Source organism: Leopardus geoffroyi, chromosome D1 (assembly GCF_018350155.1).
Source record: "Leopardus geoffroyi isolate Oge1 chromosome D1, O.geoffroyi_Oge1_pat1.0, whole genome shotgun sequence".
NCBI lineage: Eukaryota > Metazoa > Chordata > Mammalia > Carnivora > Felidae > Leopardus > Leopardus geoffroyi.
In genome coordinates this window covers 115,477,529-115,493,764 of record NC_059329.1, presented here as the reverse complement: position 1 = coordinate 115,493,764, position 16,236 = coordinate 115,477,529, and the positions used below count along the sequence as shown (strand labels likewise).

The window sequence follows — 16,236 nt, the reverse complement described above, 5'->3', positions numbered from 1 at the left end:
CCCAAGCTCCAAGCCTCGTCCGGCTCCCAGGAGCCGGCGACCTCAACTCACCTCCGTGGGTCTGAGCCACTCGCCTGCTGCCAAGACCTGGGGATCGCGCCGACCGCGGGGGCGGGGCAGCTCACCTGAGCCAGGTGCGCAGCGGCGACGGTCCCGGCGGCGGCGGCAGGTGCAGCCCCGCCCAGCAGCCAGGGCCTGAGGGCGGACCCGAGAGTCCCGCTTTGCGCCCAAGTCCGGCGCTTAAGACCGTCCTGCTCTCAGGCGCCGGGAAGCCTCGGAACTGCAGCCACGCAGCCTGGGGGCAGAGGGCGAACCGGCCCAACCAGCCGGCAGAGTCTTGGACCTGGGGGACTCCTCAGAGTTTCCACTGTCCCCAGGGGCACCGTTCTGGTTCTGCCCCTCCTCCCCAGCTCTTCCTCCGGGAAGCCTGCCCCTGACCCTCCCGTGCAGGGACGGTAGGATCTCAACACGGCGCTGCTCGCTTGGAAACCCACGGAAAACCAGAGGAGGACCAGGAGGCTACCACATTCCAGACTTTGCTCCATCTGAGAGAATTTCCCATCTAGCCCTGAGGACAGACACCATCCACAAGAGGCCCAGAATTGACATGAAGAAGTTTTTATTTTATTATAGAAAGTTCTTCAGGCTGAGGAGAGCCAGAGAGGTGGGGTCAGGGCCCCCTGACCAGCCAGAATTGGGGGGGGGGGGGGAGGGTAGGATATGGGTCCCACAAGTCAGAGAGAGGCTCAGGAGACTGGGCTGGTTTTCCTGTGTTCTGACCGCCGAGAAGCACCCCCCCACCCCAGTTCCGTGGGTGGCAGGAGTCAGTCAGAGTTCAAGTCAGGGCTGTTCCAAGCCTGAGCCCTAACACGTGAAACAGGCCTCCTAGACCACAGAGCGCTGGTCCGCAACACCTCAAACGCACGCAGGCCCTCCAAGACCCCTCGTATACACCGGCCTCCCGGGCCCCCACACATAAGGGGTGTGGGGGGGGGAGGTGGTGGTGGTTCTGAGTCCCAGCTCCGGGCACCAGTCTTCTTGGCCAGCTCTGGGTCTCCTACACATCTGTGCTCTTGCAGCTGGAGCTGGAGGCAGGACCGGGATTGTTGGGGATCAGGGCGAAGTGTTGGGGTTCAGGGTGAGGCCCTACCTCGGGCCGGCCCACCCCCGCCCGGCCTCAGCCTCCCATACCGTATCTTTTCCCGGAGTGTCCGGTACTTGTCTTCCAGAACCTTGTTCTTTACCGACTGGGGGACATCGGGCACGAACCAGGCGGCAATGAGCTTGATGCACAAGGCCACGTGCTGGGCGTGGGGGGACGGGACAAGGGCTGAGCAGGCATTTTAGGGGCTGGGGGCCAGGGAGAAGGGCTGGAGAGAGCCGCCTCCATTGTGGGGCCCCTCCCCCGGTTCTGGCCCACCTCAAACAGGATAAGGAAGACCAGGCGGATGGCCAGGAGGACCCAGAACTGCTCGGATAAGTTGTAGTCCTGAGCGTTGCGATAGTCCCGGTACCTGGCGGGGGGGGGGGGGGGGGGAGCACCTGAGGTCGGGGGGCCGAGGGCAGGAATTCAGAGGTTGCTCATGGGGGCTGGGGGAATCCAGACCTGCACTCAGTCACGTTCTCTGGGCCCTCTATCCGGATGGGGTCCTGGAAGTCCTTGGTGTGGAACACGGACAGACTGTGGTTGATGTAACCTGTGAGGCAGCTGGGGGAGGGAGAGAAGGGCAGAGGCAGGTGTGGGCTGCAGAGCGTGGCCTCTTCTGGCTTCCGGGGTGCTTTCCCGGAGCTAATCCCTGTGTGGTGGGGGCTGTCAGGGTGAGCACAGCACGGAACCCCCTTCATTTCTGTGCGTGGGAGAGGGGCCTCTGGGGGTGACTGAGGGACTCAGAGGGGCCCCCCCCTGCCTTCCGTGGCAAAAACCGAGGGGAGCCTTCTGGAGGGAGACCCCTGCAAACCCCATGTGTAGGAGCAGTGGTCCCCTGTTCGGCCCTCTTCTGTGGAGCAGACCCCAGAGGATCTGACTTTTGGGAGGGAGTCATTCTGGTGGTGGCTGCTCAGAAAACAGCTCCTGCTGGGACCTTAATTCCCCCGTGGGGGTTCCTAGCAGATTGTCACGGGAGGGCAGGACCCCCCTCAGGCCCAGATTCATGACAACCACAGACAACACTGGCCACATCAAGCCCTTCCCCTGTGCTCCCCTAGGGCTGGGCTGTGGTTGGGCCAGTTTTCCCAGGCGTCTGGACAGTTTGAGGCTCCCCTGGCGCCCCCTTACTCGACTGCAGGGTCGGCCCCCTTTCGGCACGGGCCATAGTGGTACTTGTACACAACTCGGGGGATGAACTCCGATGTGAAGGCGATGACCATTCCGTTGGCAATGACCGCCAGCACGCCGATGGTCTCCAGCACCTGCAGCCAGGTCCCTGGGCCACAGCAGTGGGGTGAAGCAGTCTGCTTCCTCAAACCCTGATCCTCCGGCACTGCCCGCCCCACCTCCACCCATGGTCCCCCAAGGCTGGGAGCTTGGATGGTCATGGGGCCTTGTCACCTCTGCCCGTGCCTCTGCTCAGTGGGCAGCATTCACTGCCGAGGAAAACCTGGACCGTGGCGGACATAGACCAGGAGGGGCTCAGGTCCCCCCTGGCCCCCATCTTCTGCCTGAACCCCTCAGCTGCCCCAAGCTTGCCCCACTCCCAGGTCAGAACACCTTAACCTGGGCCCTAGAGTGGGGCCTCTCCCCCCCCCCCTCACCTCTCCCTCTGCCCACACCCAGCACCCAGTCCCCTCTGCTCTTCCCTGATAGCTGGCCATCTCGGCAAGGACAGTCTGGGTGACGGAGGCCACCTCTTAGCCCCTGCCCCCAGGTGCTGGACCCCTCCCTCCCTCAGCTCCAGGCTCTCAGAGCCCAGCTGCTCTGCCTGGGCCCCCCCCCCCCCCCCCCGCAAGCTGGATCCTCCTCTGGGAGGGAGGCAGGGGCCTGCGGGTGCACACCAGCCCCGCCTCTTCCCGGGGCCTGAGCACCACTCTCCAAGGCCAGCTCTCAGCCTAGGCAGAACCTGGGGAAGGGCTGGGGGGGGGGGAGGGGGCTTATCTTGGGATCATTTCGAGGGCACCACCCGGTCCCAGCACCCCTCGCCACCCCGCCCCTGGCTGGAGTGCCCGTGCTCCTCGCCCCCGAGTCAGGCCCCTGACCGATGTCCTTGGCCTTGCGGGGCACCAGGCGCCGCTGCAGCCTGACCATCTTGATGGCGTCCAGGCGGATCTCCACGAGGTTGCTGAAGAGCGCCAGCAGCGGGGCGAGCGGGAAGGCCGCCACGAAGATGGTCGTGAAGCCGTACTGGATCACTGGGGGGTGTGGAGATGTCCCCTTGTGCTGTGGGGCACGCCACCCGCCAGAACGCCCGCCCCCAGTGCCCGCCCCCTCGGCCGGTCCCCCAGTACCTGCCCCTGAGACTCGCGGTCAGGCCCCCAACTCCACCCACGTACTCATCTCCATGAACTCGTCAAACAGGCTGAAGGTGTTGACTGGGTTCAGGAGGTAGTTGCGCCGCCAGTCCCTGAGCTCAGGGTCCTCGGATGCGGATGCGTGGCCCAGCTTGACCCGTATCAAGCGACACTTGTGGGCCAGCCACCTGGGGGTGATGAGAACAAGTGGGGAACAGGGAGGGGAACTGGGGGCCGCAGACCCTTTGGGACTGCTGGCTCTGGGAGATGTGGAGATGGGGGGCTCCCTGGGGTGGGGGGGGGGAAGCGGGAGGGCCCTAGGGAGGGAGGGAGGTCCTCACGGGCCCAGGTACTCCATGCAGTTGCTGAGTGTTTGTTTCAGACCCATGATAATGGCCATCTGCAGGAACAGGTCCATCATGCAGCCACTGAGATGGCACTGTGGGGGGATGGGGGGGTCAGGGGGTCAGGGGTGGGGAGTGGGAGATCAGGGGTGGGGATGGGAGGTCAGGTATGGGGAGGCAGGGCTGTGGGGGATGGGAGGTCAGGGGTGGAGAGGTCAGGGGTGGGGATGGGAGGTCAGGTATGGGGAGGCAGGGCTGTGGGGGATGGGAGGTCAGGGGTGGAGAGGTCAGGGGTGGGGATGGGAGGTCAGGTATGGGGAGGCAGGGCTGTGGGGGATGGGAGGTCAGGGGTGGAGAGGTCAGGGGTGGGGATGGGAGGTCAGGTATGGGGAGGCAGGGCTGTGGGGGGGGGGTGGTGCTCAGGGACAGCATGACAAAGTGTACCGGACAGACTGACCTCCTCCAGCCTCCACAGCCCCGCCAGGCGCACAGACTTCCCGGGGTGACCATTGATCCTAGGAAGGACAGTTAGGCTAGAGGAGGGGCAGACCTTGCTTCTGACTGGGTGGGGGTGGGGGACCTGCCCACATCCAGACACATCCCTCCACACGCACTCACACACACACACACACACAAGCCGCCCGGCCATCCCAGGCGCAGACAGGTGCTTGACAAGGCCTGTTAGGAGTGGCCTCAGTTTCTCCCCATTGAAACCGTGCACACGGGATTACTTTGTGCTTAAGATCACCTCCTTTCCCTTACATGATAAAAAAAACACAAACTGCATTAAACCAAAAATCAGGTTCCTGGCCAGCGGTCAGGAAGACAGAGTCTCGCTTCTAGGGGGCTGGACCACTGCATACCGAGACCCCCATACTGTCTGTCCCCCACCGAGCTCCCGGCAACACTGACAAGCTTCCTTCTGCCACCAGGCAGGATGCAGGGACTGACAGAGCAAAAGCCCCTCGCGGGAGAGATGTGGCCCAGCGCACAGCCACTGGCACGCGCCTTTCTCACTGATGGACGGGGGCCGAGAACGTCTAAGGAGGACATCTAAGGAGGCCGCTAACATCCAAATCGGAGACCATCAGGGAAAGAGTGAAAGAAATGTGGACAGCATAGAAGGAATCGCAGAGCAGAAGCGGAAAAAAGAGGAAGCTCCTCAGGCGAGAAAAGCCGTGGGGTCAGGGGGCATGAGAAGGGGGCTGTGAAGGAACTGTCCAAAGGAGCGCCCTGAGGGGAAGTGCGTGCACAGAAGTAAAACATTCAATCAAAGGGTTGGGAGACAGTGCCGAGAAGAACTCCCAGAAGCTGGAGCAAAGACGGGAGGAAAAAAAGCAAAAGCAATGAGGCGGGCCATTCAGAAGGCCCCATTTCCAAACAAAAGGAATGGCGTCCGTGTCCAAAGACACAAGGTGCGTGAAAGCCACTCGCGACTGAAGGACCCGAGGCTCCGGGCCCAGCAAGTGCCTGGTCATTTCTGTCCATTTGACTGAGGTCGATTCTACAGGCCAAGCCTGCTGTGGTTGCCCACTCGGCCAAGACCCCTCAGGGAGCTGCGGTCCCGTAAGAGAGACTGCAGCGAAGAGAGCGTGGGGCCAGAGGGAAGGTGGGGAATGTGGGGGGACCAGGGCTCTGGGCGCAGGAGGGACGGCGTGGACAAGCGGGCGGTAAGGCCGGCGTGCCGCCGGGGCATCCGAGGGGGAACGAGAGGCAGCCGGACCCGTGAGTCTGGACTTCAGGGAGAGATCTGTGCTGGAGACAGGAACGTGGGCCTCACTGGTGTGTCTGGACGACGTCAGGTCACGAGGACAGAGACCGGGGCGTTGGCATGTTTCGAGGTCGGGAGAAGAGGAGAAGTGGGCGTCCGGGGAAGGGCCGGCAGGCCTGGGGAGGGGAGAGGCAGGAGCAGGGAGGCCCAGACATCGGGCACACTGCTGAGAGCACTCCTGGAAAGGAACAGGGCAGGAGGCTTGTGTGGAGGTGGAGATGATCCTGGACGGAGATCGCCGTGGACGAGGCAGAGGAGAGAGGCGCACCGCTCAAGCCCGTCCAGTGAAAACACCCACCTAGACAGTCTGCTGAGAGATCTCAGAAGCCAGCGTAGCCGAGGTTAGAGCAGGGAGAGGTCTGCCTCCAGCGGCAGGGGCCTCCGATTTCCTACGGACCCTCCCTCAGGAAGCCTGGGAAACCTGGGGTCCCACACGGCAGACCACAGGGGCTCCCTGGACCCAGCGTGAGCGCGCACGGCCGCAAGGGGAGGGGCAGGCCCCTAGGCGGGGGCACCTCCAAGGACGGCCCAGGTCTAGGCACCGCCTGATGTCTTTGAACGTGCTTGGAGGAGTTGGTGTGGTTTGGGTTGGTTTTGTACGTTCTGCTGGAGTTTGGAACCAATTGGCAATATGTTTGTGTCTTGTGCTATTTAAACACACAGAACAGGTGAAGCAATTATTTTTTTCAGAAGAGACGAAAAAGTGTATGTTGGTTGAACCGAAAACGTGTCCGTTTTGCCAGAAGGAAAGGGAATGGGGTGTGCATGTGTGTTACACGGGACGCAGCTTTATGAAGCTCAAATATTGGAGATGAGCCGAACGTCCACCAGCTGAACTGAGAAAACAAATTCCAGCACGTTCCACAAAATAGCGCTCACAGCGTGGTTTTAAAAATGAGGCCTCGGCATCCATGCGGATGTGGGAGGCGCCCGTGGCATGTTTTCAGCGTAAAGAGAAGATAGGATTATTTACAGGAGACAGCAGTGTATGTCAACAGGTGTATATGCGTGGGTACTTCAATGTGTAAAAAGTTCTGGAAAGACCCACCGAACGGTTACAGGGTCACCTCGAGGGCAGGGAGCAGAGAGCCGGGGGTTCACCGTGGGCTCTTGCACGTGGTTTTACATTGGGCCCCAACTGCTCTGAGCACAAACCGTTTTAAAAGTTAAGATGAGCAGGTATTTCCTTTAAAGGGCAAAGAGTTGAAGGCAGGCGGTGGGAGGGGCCGCCCCTACCTGCCCAGGATGAAGGCGATGTAGACGAGGGAGGAGAAGTGGGCAAAGAACTGCAGAGTGAAGAACTTGACGGTGAACTTGCTCTCGCGCTCTGAGAACGTCCTGGGCTTCTCTAGAACGAGACGGGGGCTGTCCCTCTCCCGACAACTCAGAGACACCGCCAGCCCTCACCTGCCTGCCAGCTGGGAGAGGCGGCGGAGACACAGAGGACCCAGGGACCCAGGCTCCCAGCCCCGAAGGCTCCTGTCCCTCCCCCGCGCACCCCTCCCCCCAAGGCCAGAGAGGCGCCAGACGCCTCCTCTCTCACCAAAGTCACAGAGCTTGAGGGCCACACGCTTGTTGACCTGCAGGACGGGAGACCAGACGGCTCACTTGGGGCCTCGGTGGAGACCCCCGCCCCGCCCTCCCTCTGTCCGCCCCCCCCCCCTCCAGCCACCTTGGTCATGATGAGGATGGCCACGTAGTGGACCAGGGCCCCGGTCACCACCACGGCCGTGGTCACCTGCTCTTCCTGGAAGAGCAGGGCGGAGTTGAAGAGGGCGGCGGCCAGGACACGGTAGACCACCAGGACGTGGGCCATGCCGATCATGAGGCAGATCTGCGGGGAGGCTCCTCAGGAGGGCTGTCGCCGGCCCAGGTCTCCAGCCCCCCCCCCCCCCGGCAGGCCCCCCAGGAGTACCATCAAGAGACACAGAGTGAGGATGGCCGTGCTTCTCAGGTAGGAGTGCTGGTGTGGCCGGAGCTTGTAATCAGGGCAGTTAATGAGCTCAAGTGCCATTTCCTCCTGTGGAGGGAACGCAGCACTCAGTCGGGGGACGGCCTGCCACACAGGGACACCCGCGTCCCACGCGCCGTGGGGGCCGCACGGGGCGCTGGGAAGAGCCCTGCACGGCCGGCCGCTCACCTGGTCCTCGTCCCACCCGTACAGGTCCCAGTGCAGGACCACTCGGGCTCGTTGACGCTTCCAGATCTCCAGGAACACGGTGGCTGAGGGGGCGGGAGAGGGGGCGGGGCTGGGGTGGTGGCAGGGGGCGGGGCGGCCCCCCCCACCTCCCTCCCAGCGCCCAGCAACTCACCCCACAGAGCCATGAAGATGGCAAAGACCACGGTGCCCTCGTTGTCGAAGAGGTGAGTGAGCTGGGGACAGCGGCAGCCAGGCTGGGGACAGCCTTCCGTGGCCTGCCGCCCCCCACCCCGCGGCTCTGCAGGGGCAGACCCTCCGCCCTGCTGGTGGGAGAGGATGGCCGGAGGGGACCCCCGGGTGGGGGGGGAGCAGAACCCCCGGAGCCGCAGACCTTGGCAAACACGCAGGTGTCCGAGAGCCGTTGGTACTTGCGGCCATGGTCCCCGCGAGGACACAGCAGGATGTCGTCCGCCTCACAGATCTCCTTGCTGAGGGCGCAGGGACGGGCTGGTGGCGGCTCTCCCCTGGCTCGGGGAGGAGGGGTCCCTGAAGGGCCCTGTCCCCCCCCCACCCCGCGCCCCAGGCCTCCCATCCCCACCTGATCTGACTGGCGTTGAACAGGGAGAAGCCGCTCAGGAAGATGACGAGGCCGGCCACCGCAGCGGGCACCAGCATGTATGTGTACCAGCCCAGCCAGGCGAAGTACAGGGCCACCTTCTCGCCAAAGTAGTCCCTGTGGGGAGGCTGCCCCGTCAGACCGCCCCTCCCCACCCCCGGATGTGACCCCACAGGCCAGTGCCGGGGTCCGGGTGCCACATGGGGAGACCAGACTGCCGTGTCCCACCCAGGAGCACAGACGCATCTGTCCGCCGTGGACACGGGTGCGTCTGGGGATCTTGGGTGTGTAGGTGGGCACGTGCATGTGTCGGTGGGGCCACGGGTGTGTCTGTGGGGACGCAGGTGATTTGTCTGAGGCAGTGTCACCTGATGTCATCAATCGGCTGCTCGCGCACCATGTTTCTCCACTGGGCCCATTTCTTCTTCAGGTTGTCCTCCCCCTGGGCACAGGTGACAGACAGCGAGGGCTCCCTGCCTCCGGTCCCGCCCTCAGGCCTTCTCCCAGCCCCGGCCCACCCCTCACCTTGTGCAGGGCGAATCTGGTCTCAAAGACCCCGTTCTTCACCAAATCCTCTAACGTGTCTGGAGGTCACAGGGAGTGTCAGGTCAGAGGAGTGAGGGGGGACCCTGCCCTGCTCTCCCCGCATCGACACCCCTCCTGGGGCAGGGGTGGGGCGCTGCACAGGCCACCTGCCCACCTCATCCTTACCACCAGCTGCTGTCTTGCTGTTCAGGACAAAGTTGACAATTCGGATTCTGGAACACAAGAGCTCCTCAGGGGACCCCATCCTCCGTCTGGCCAGGTCCCAGGCCCTTCTGTGTCCCTAGTGGAGCCTCCGGCCTGCCTGCCTTGATTGCCTGACCGGAGCCCAGAGTCTAGGACTCACCTGGGAGCCCGACCCCCACCTCTTAAGTCCTCCTGTGGCCTGTGCCCGTGGCTCCAGGATGGGGCTCTCTCAGGGCAGGCCCTCCCCTCCCAGGACCCCTCCCAGGGCTCAGGCCTGCACGTTCCCTCCCAGAGACTGGGCCTGGACCCCACCCCCCGCCTCCAATCACACCTCCCACCTGGAGCCCCCGCGCGTTCAGAGCACCCTCTATGCCTTCACGTGCACAAATCCCCCTCGCACCCCGTGAGCCATTTTGCACACGGGGAGACTGAGGCTCAGAGAGGCCTGTGCCAAGGCCAGGCAGGTGACAGAGGAGGGATACGGGGAGCCAGGGGAGAGTGGTGTGGAAGGCGGAGTCTCGGCAGGGGAAGGAGATGCTTGCAGAGAAGAGGCTGGGAGGCCTGGGAGGCTGAGGAGAGAGGTCCGGGGAGGCGCAGCTGGTCTGGAGAGGGGAGGTGGGGACCCACATCCCAGGTCGGCGGGGGTGGGGGGAGGGCTGGCTGGGAGGGTCCTCCCGGCCTGTCCAAACCCTGCCCTCCCTTCGGGGAACACTCGTAACCTCCAGAACTCTCCTAGAAGCGAGAACTGAGTTGTCCCTTATCACGGACAGACACGGACACCGAGTCACGGAGCCCGGCCCCTGGGACCTCTGACACGAGACCACGCCTGGAAGCCTGACCGGACCAGGGACACGGCGTTCTGGGCCAGCCTCTCACCTGGTGGTGGCTGGGATGGGGGCTGGCCTGGCAGGCTGCACTCTGGCGGCAGGACCCTCAGGCTCCATGAGGAGTGTGCGGTACAGATCAAAGATCCTGCTGTCGGCTCGGACCCCGAAGAACACCTTGTCGCGGTCCTCAATCCTCTGGGGGGCGGGAGGGCGCTTGGGGACCTCCGCTCCACTTTGGAAACCATCCCCTTTGTCCTTGTTTGACACCGGCCTGTCCCTTCCACCTCAGGCACGAGGCCCCAGCCGTGTCTCCGGGCCCCCGGGACGCACTTGTCCCCTGTGCCCCACACCAAGCCAGGCGCTCAGCCAGCACACCTTGCAATGGAAGCCCTTTGTCCTGAGCTCCTCCAGGAACCGTCGCTGCTGGCAGGCCTGCCTGGGGTTTCCCTGGGTGCGGCGGTCAGCCACGAGGACGTAATCCCACTGCTCGGAGGCCTCGGTCTGGAGGTAGGAGGCGCGAGGCTGGGGTCGGCACGGGGCCCGGGGATGGGTGGGACCCATCTCCCCTCACCAGGGGACTCACCTCCCCGGCGTTGATCTCCGTCAGCGGGAGGCTGTCTCCTTCGGTCCCCACCAGGATCCGGAGGCTCTCCTCAGCCTGGGAGTAGAGGAGGGTGGGGCTCGTTCCTGCGGGGAGAGCCCTCCCGGCCGGGGCGCCTCGGCACCGAGGGGGCGGCACGGGGCAACACGTAAAGCAGGGGTGCAGGGAAACGAGTGGACGAGGGGGACGCTGCAAGCGGGGCTGGGACCACACGGAGCAAGGATGGCTGGAGAGGCGTCGGGGCCTCCGGCAAAGGTCTGTTCAAAAACGTAAGCAAACAGCTCCTCAAATCCTTGAGAAAAGACCAGCAGCAGACAGGGGTTTCGCAGAAGAGGAAGCCGCGGGAACTCTAGACGGTCAGGGAGACACGGGTCAGGTCACCGGAGGCATCCCCTCTACCCACTGGGTTACGGGCGTTTCAGTGGCCCGACCGCGTCAAACAGAGTCGCTGCGCACGAATTTGCGAAACAAAGCTGAACATCCTAGACCACAGCCGGGCCACCTCCCCCTGAACAGGATGCTCCCGGTAGCATATTGCATACAGAAGTTGTGGCGATAACCCGAGTTCCCACCCGCGGGTGGCTGGATGAAGTTATCCCACCCACGGTGGACAATCACGCAGCAGAGACGTGAACGGGCTGCGACACACGGAGCCCTGGGGACCAACGTGACACGGCTCTGAGCTCAGTCAAAGTCGATGAGAAGCCCCAGGGGTACGTGCTGCAGGCACGTCCGGACGGACGGATCATAAGTCAGGGGCAGAACCTCAAGGAGGAGGCGGACGAGTGCACAGCCCCCGGGGCCCCTCCTGGGCCCCGGTTACTGTGGCGGCATTTATGGACAGCACGGGGCCTTCTCCCGTCCTCCCTCGGTGCTCCCCCTTGTGAGTGTGCTCCAGCCTTCCCGGCCGAGAAAGGACGCGTGGGAAGGGGAGGGAGAGGAGCCCAGCGGCGGCCCCCACCCTACATGATGAAGGTCTAGGTCACAGTGGTATGGGTTAGCTGTTAGGGACCCCCCCCCCCAAAACGCGGAGTCCTGGGTCGGCCTGAGAAAACAGCAGACTTTCTCCAGAGCCTGAGCAGACTCAAAGCCGGCTGCCCAGGGACAAGGAGGGAGAGAGGGGACATCACAGACGGGAGGTGCCCAAGGAGACGTGAGGATAAGTGCCACGTGGGATCCTGCAAGGACCCGGGAACGGGAAGGACGCAAGGGGGGCAGCTGGTGGCATTGGAGTCCGGGTGCCCATGTCGGGCTCTAGGTTCTGGCCAGATCCCCAGCCAGGGGGCTGTGGCATCGGGGCAGCAGGGCGAGGGGCGCTGAGAAGCCTCGTGCTGTCTTTATACCCTCAGGAATCTTTACGGAGGCGCTAAACGTGCACAGGTGGGGAGGGGGCGGGCTCCGGCCTCACTCACTCCTCATGAGCAGACGGACAGCAGGCTGCGAGGCTGACCTGGGCCCTTTCGCCGCCGCGGGGCCGGGCAGCCGAGGGAGTGGAGGTGCGGGAGGCGGGCGACAAGGGCAGAGAGTCACGGTGGGTCCCAGGGGGGGAGCTCCAGGCTGAGATGTGGAGGGGACCTTGGCCTTGGAGCCCAGAGCCTGGGTTGCCAACCCCGTGCGCCCTCAGGCAAGACTGCCCACCTCTTCCGGCCCGGCTGCGGGACGCGCCCTGCACCCCAGTGTGGCGCTAAGCGTGCTTCCCAGCCGGCAGCTCTCCGGGGAGGTGCAGGGACCCTGCAGCGTCCCAGGGATGAGGCTGCGGGGGACGCCCTGGGGGCTGGGCCCACAGAGCAGCCACCTCGCTCCTGCTGGGCTCTTGCCTTGGCCTCCTGCCAGCCCACCACCCCTGCCGCCCTTCTCCTGGCCTACGAGCCCAGGGTGGCCCGTGGCTGTCCGGCACCACATCACACCCTCCTCTCTATCCTGCCCGCTGCCAGGCCTTCCCCCTGCTGCTCCGCCCACCTCCTACCCCTTCCCTTCCACAACCACTTTCCACCCAGCTCAAGACCTGCCTCCTTCAGAAAGCCTCCCTGGACTGCTCCAGCCAGTCCGCCCTGAAGGGCTGTCCGGAAGAATGCAGGCTGCCCGGTCCCAGTTGAATCCGAGACAAACAACAGATGCTTTGTAGTATAAGTATGTCCCAGTTATTGCATGGGACACGCTTATACCTAAAAAGAAAGTTTTCGTGTAAACTTCAATTTAACTGGGTATCTGTTTTTTATTTGTTTCAAAACCTGCAACCCCACTCAGGCACACCAGGAACTACTAGCCCCAGGGTGGGACCTGGGTCGGCCCCACTCTCCCTGTGTCCATCTCAGAAGCCTGGGCTAACACAGACAACAAGCCTCTAGCGCTCAGATGTGGCTTACGGTGTCTGAAACTCCTGTCCCGTCTTGGACCAGAGGAGAAACCTGCCGTTCACAGAATCGCAGGGACGGGGAGAGCCCCTGGGCTGACGTGCCTCTGTCTCGGGGAAGAGAGTAAAGTCTCAACTGGATGGGAACAGGGACATCCAGGTCATCAGCCTCGGGTTCTGGACTCGCCCACCACAGGCTCAGCAAGTGCCGTGTTGGACGATGACCAACAGGACCTCATGTGCTGGACCTCAGACGCGGGAGGGGGCTCTCCCTGTCCACCCCCAACCCCGAACTGAGCGCCTCTGGCAGATCCTGCGAGGAGAGACCCCAGCTTCAGTGGGAAGAACAGGCAGGACAACCAGGGGTGGGAGATGGGACCCCAGGTGGCGAAGGGTTAGCACGGGGAAACCAGACTGGGCAGAACACTGGGGTCCGAGCAGGAGGATGGAGCCTGGGGAGGAGGGACTGTCTTAGAGGCACCTCAAAGCTCAGGCTTTTGGCGGGGGGCCCTTGCTGAATCCCAGAAATGAGGCTGCTGGGCCTGGTACAGCTCCCGATTTGGACAGCACCTTCCCCTACCAGAGACATCGCACAGCTTTGGGACAGTTGCCCAGAGCAACTGGGAAAGGCTGACTCGGCCTCTTCTGGGGGCCTGGCGTGTGACCTGGACAGTGGGGAGTGAGGCACCTAAGGTATCTGATTCCCGCCACTGGACAGAGACCCCCCCCCCAGGTCACTGCCTGGTCACCCCCGACAATGGGCAGGCACCCATAGGAGCAGTCAGGTCAGGGTCCCCCGTCCCATTTGGCCGTCCTCCTCCCCACAGCCAGACAGGGACCAGGTTCTGAGAATCTGCTTCCCATGTACTCTGGGCTCACCATCCCTGAGGTCACTCGCTGGATGCAAGTCCCTTCTGTGGGCCACAGCCACAGCCACGGCCACGGCCTCCGGGACGAGGCTGTCCATCGGTCCGTCTGTCCTCCAGGGTGACAGGCCTTCACACGTGGGGACTGGGCTTATGTGAGGTCGCCCCCACCTCCAACAAGCTCCACCTCCAGGAAGCTGTGTGTGCCCATCAGGCCCCCAGGCCCCCAGGGCAGAGACAGGGGCTGTCCCTACACACTTGGCCTTGGCCATGTGCAGACCCCAGGCAAGTCCCTGCACAGATGAGGGGTGCAGGCTCGGACACCCATATTGTTCTCCCTTTAGTCCTTCCAGCTTCCACCCCCGGCGAGCCGCACACCTAGTGGGCCAGGGCCCACGGCGTAACACGGGCCAGAGTGGCTCCAAACGAGGAAACTTCTGGAGACGCCACAACTCCTGGGAGACATTCCCGCCCCCACAGCACAGGACACGAACAGTTAGAGCTGGGGCAGTCCTTCCCAGTTTGGCCTCTAGGTCACCAGTGAGACTGAGGACACTGCTGTGCAGGTGGGACTGCCACCCAGCTCCTGATCAGGTGGGCCACATAGAACACACACACGGGTGACACCCAGCTGCACAAGGAGTACGTTTGGACCGCCCCTCACTCTCCGTGGCACATGTCACCCTGGGGTCACAGCACACCTCTGCCTGGGCCCCATGGGCATCCTGGACTTCCATCATCCAGCAGGGGACCCTCCTGCCCCCACTAAAGTGCACAAGCACAGAGAAGCCCACCCTCGCTCACTCAGCCCAGACGCCCTGGGTCCACCCTTCCTGAGCGGATCTCCCCACACCTGCTTCTCTCTTCAGCTTCTGAAGCCGGTCATCTGCACCCCCCAGCCCCCCTCCACCTCCTCAGCTGTCCGTCTGTCTTCTGTCAGTGCCTCGTCGCGTGTGTCCATCCACCCATCCCCAGACCCTTTATGATGGAGCCTGCTACAGAGCAGGCTTGAGGGTGATGTGCGGTGTAAGTAGACACGGGGGCCTGGAGAGGCGGCCCGGAGCTTGGCCTTATAGGGCAACAGGCTGGCAGGAGGCGAAAAAGTAGGGGCAGCGTTCCTGGGAGAGGGAAACATGTAGGGACAGGCCCTGAGGGGCAGCATGCAATCAGTGTCCGGGGACTTGGTACTCAGCACCTCCCAGGGACTCAGTAGTCAGCACCTCCAAGGACTTGGTACTCAGTACCTCCCAGAGACTCAGTGCTCGGCATCAACAAGGACTTGGTAGTTAGTACTCCCAGGGACTCAGAACTCAGCACTTGAGCTTGGCAGAAGCATAAAGAGCGAGAAGGGAGCTGCCAGGAAGCGAGGCTAGGGGTTGGCAGAAGAGGGATTATGGAAGCTGCTCAGGCCGCTGGGGCCATGGGGAGCCATGGACGGGATTGGAGGGGAAGGGTGTGTTCAGATCCCGCTCGTGGCTGGGGCCACCAAATCCTCCCTGCCGTCTGCATCTGCGTACGTCCCTTTCAAGGCACTGATTCTCCAGCCTAAGCCAAACCCCGTGCCACCTCCCACCCGCCCCTAGGCGGCCCCAAGTGTCTCCCTCACCCCAGCTTGGGACTGGCATGAGGGGAAAGGGCCGGCAGAGGAAGCTGGGGTCAGGCTAAGGTGTGCCCGTGTGCTAGCCTGAGCAGCCAGGTGCCAGAGTTGGCTCTGGAAGGGCCGAGGAGGCCCTGGGCAAAGGTGGGGCGGGAGGCCGCCTGCTTGGCCCACACCTGGCAGAGCCCCAGGGAGGCTGAGTGGGAGGCTGGTTTCGCTCTCATCCTCCGCATGGGTCTCCTCCCAGAGCTACCCAGTCGTTGGCCCAGGCCCGGATGACCTTCCCTGGCAGAGGGGAGAAACGATGTCTTCCCAGGATGTTTTCCTGCCCACCTCCCTGGGGCTCCCACAGCCTCCTACTCTGCCTCCCAGAATCAGAGTCCAACATCCCCCAGCCGGCCACCAACCCGCCTGGGGCAGGACTCCCAGGGAGCAGAGGGCCCAGTCGGCCACCCTGGGCCTCCCCCACCCCAGGTCAGCCCACCCTGGAGGCCAGAGCCCCCTGTGCCTCTGCAGGGCAGAGCTGCAAGGTCTAGAGATGGACAAGCTCTCCTCTTGTAGGCCCTACACATGCACTAAAGGCCTGGCCCCGGGGTCCCCAGAATCCCTGGCTGGGCAGGAGGAAATCTGCCCTCTGTCCTGCTCCAACCCCCAGCCAACCCAGGGGCTCCGTCTGAGTTCTGGCCACCCTCACCTTAGCCTTGAGGGCTCCAGGGAACCTCCACAGGCACTTTCCAGGTGAGGCGGGCAGGGCTGGCTGGAGGGGCCCACGGGGTGGGCGCGGCCTGGCCACAAGCATGGACCCCGCCCAGCCCGACTCACCTGCATGCTGGTCCCAGAGTCTGGCGAGGGGCTAGCGACCGATCGCGGTGCCCGCAGAGCTGGACCGAAGTGTGGCAGCAAGGCAGCTGGGCGCGTCCTACCTGACTTCCGCGTGGGACTCACCCC

The 16,236-nt window shown here is 63.6% G+C and overlaps 1 protein-coding gene across 5 annotated transcripts; it reads right to left on the bottom strand.

Moving 5' to 3' along the window:
• Positions 1-602: 602 nt before the first annotated feature.
• Positions 603-16,236, bottom strand: ANO9 (anoctamin 9). Of its 5 annotated transcripts, XM_045486509.1 has the most exons (25): positions 16,111-16,231; positions 15,465-15,573; positions 10,455-10,529; positions 10,247-10,372; positions 9,921-10,066; positions 9,027-9,073; positions 8,841-8,899; positions 8,684-8,757; positions 8,298-8,432; positions 8,091-8,187; positions 7,872-7,932; positions 7,700-7,782; positions 7,475-7,579; positions 7,232-7,393; positions 7,103-7,139; positions 6,796-6,907; positions 4,246-4,303; positions 3,786-3,883; positions 3,487-3,632; positions 3,193-3,345; positions 2,276-2,423; positions 1,607-1,708; positions 1,421-1,514; positions 1,192-1,304; positions 603-1,085 (listed from the first exon to the last, which is right to left on the bottom strand). In XM_045486509.1, the coding sequence occupies exons 2-25, from the start codon at positions 15,519-15,521 to the stop codon at positions 1,058-1,060; spliced, it is 2,316 nt and encodes a 771-aa protein (XP_045342465.1). In that variant the 5' UTR covers positions 15,522-15,573; positions 16,111-16,231; the 3' UTR covers positions 603-1,057. The 5 variants fall into 5 exon arrangements, with proteins under 5 accessions (XP_045342465.1, XP_045342467.1, XP_045342464.1 ...); XM_045486511.1 differs by lacking the exon at positions 15,465-15,573 and having other exon boundaries at positions 16,111-16,236; XM_045486508.1 differs by lacking the exons at positions 15,465-15,573; positions 16,111-16,231 and adding an exon at positions 15,983-16,096.

Excerpts from the sequence above, each read along its gene's own strand:
- ANO9 (XM_045486508.1), bottom strand. The coding sequence starts at position 16,087 with ATGCTTGTGGCCAGGCCGCGCCCACCCCGTGGGCCCCTCCAGCCAGCC. Across the intron at positions 1,305-1,420 it reads TCTTCCTTATCCTGTTTGAG|CACGTGGCCTTGTGCATCAA; the intron begins GTGGGCCAGAAC and ends CCCCACGCCCAG. Across the intron at positions 1,086-1,191 it reads ACACTCCGGGAAAAGATACG|CTCCAGCTGCAAGAGCACAG; the intron begins GTATGGGAGGCT and ends TCCTGCCTCCAG.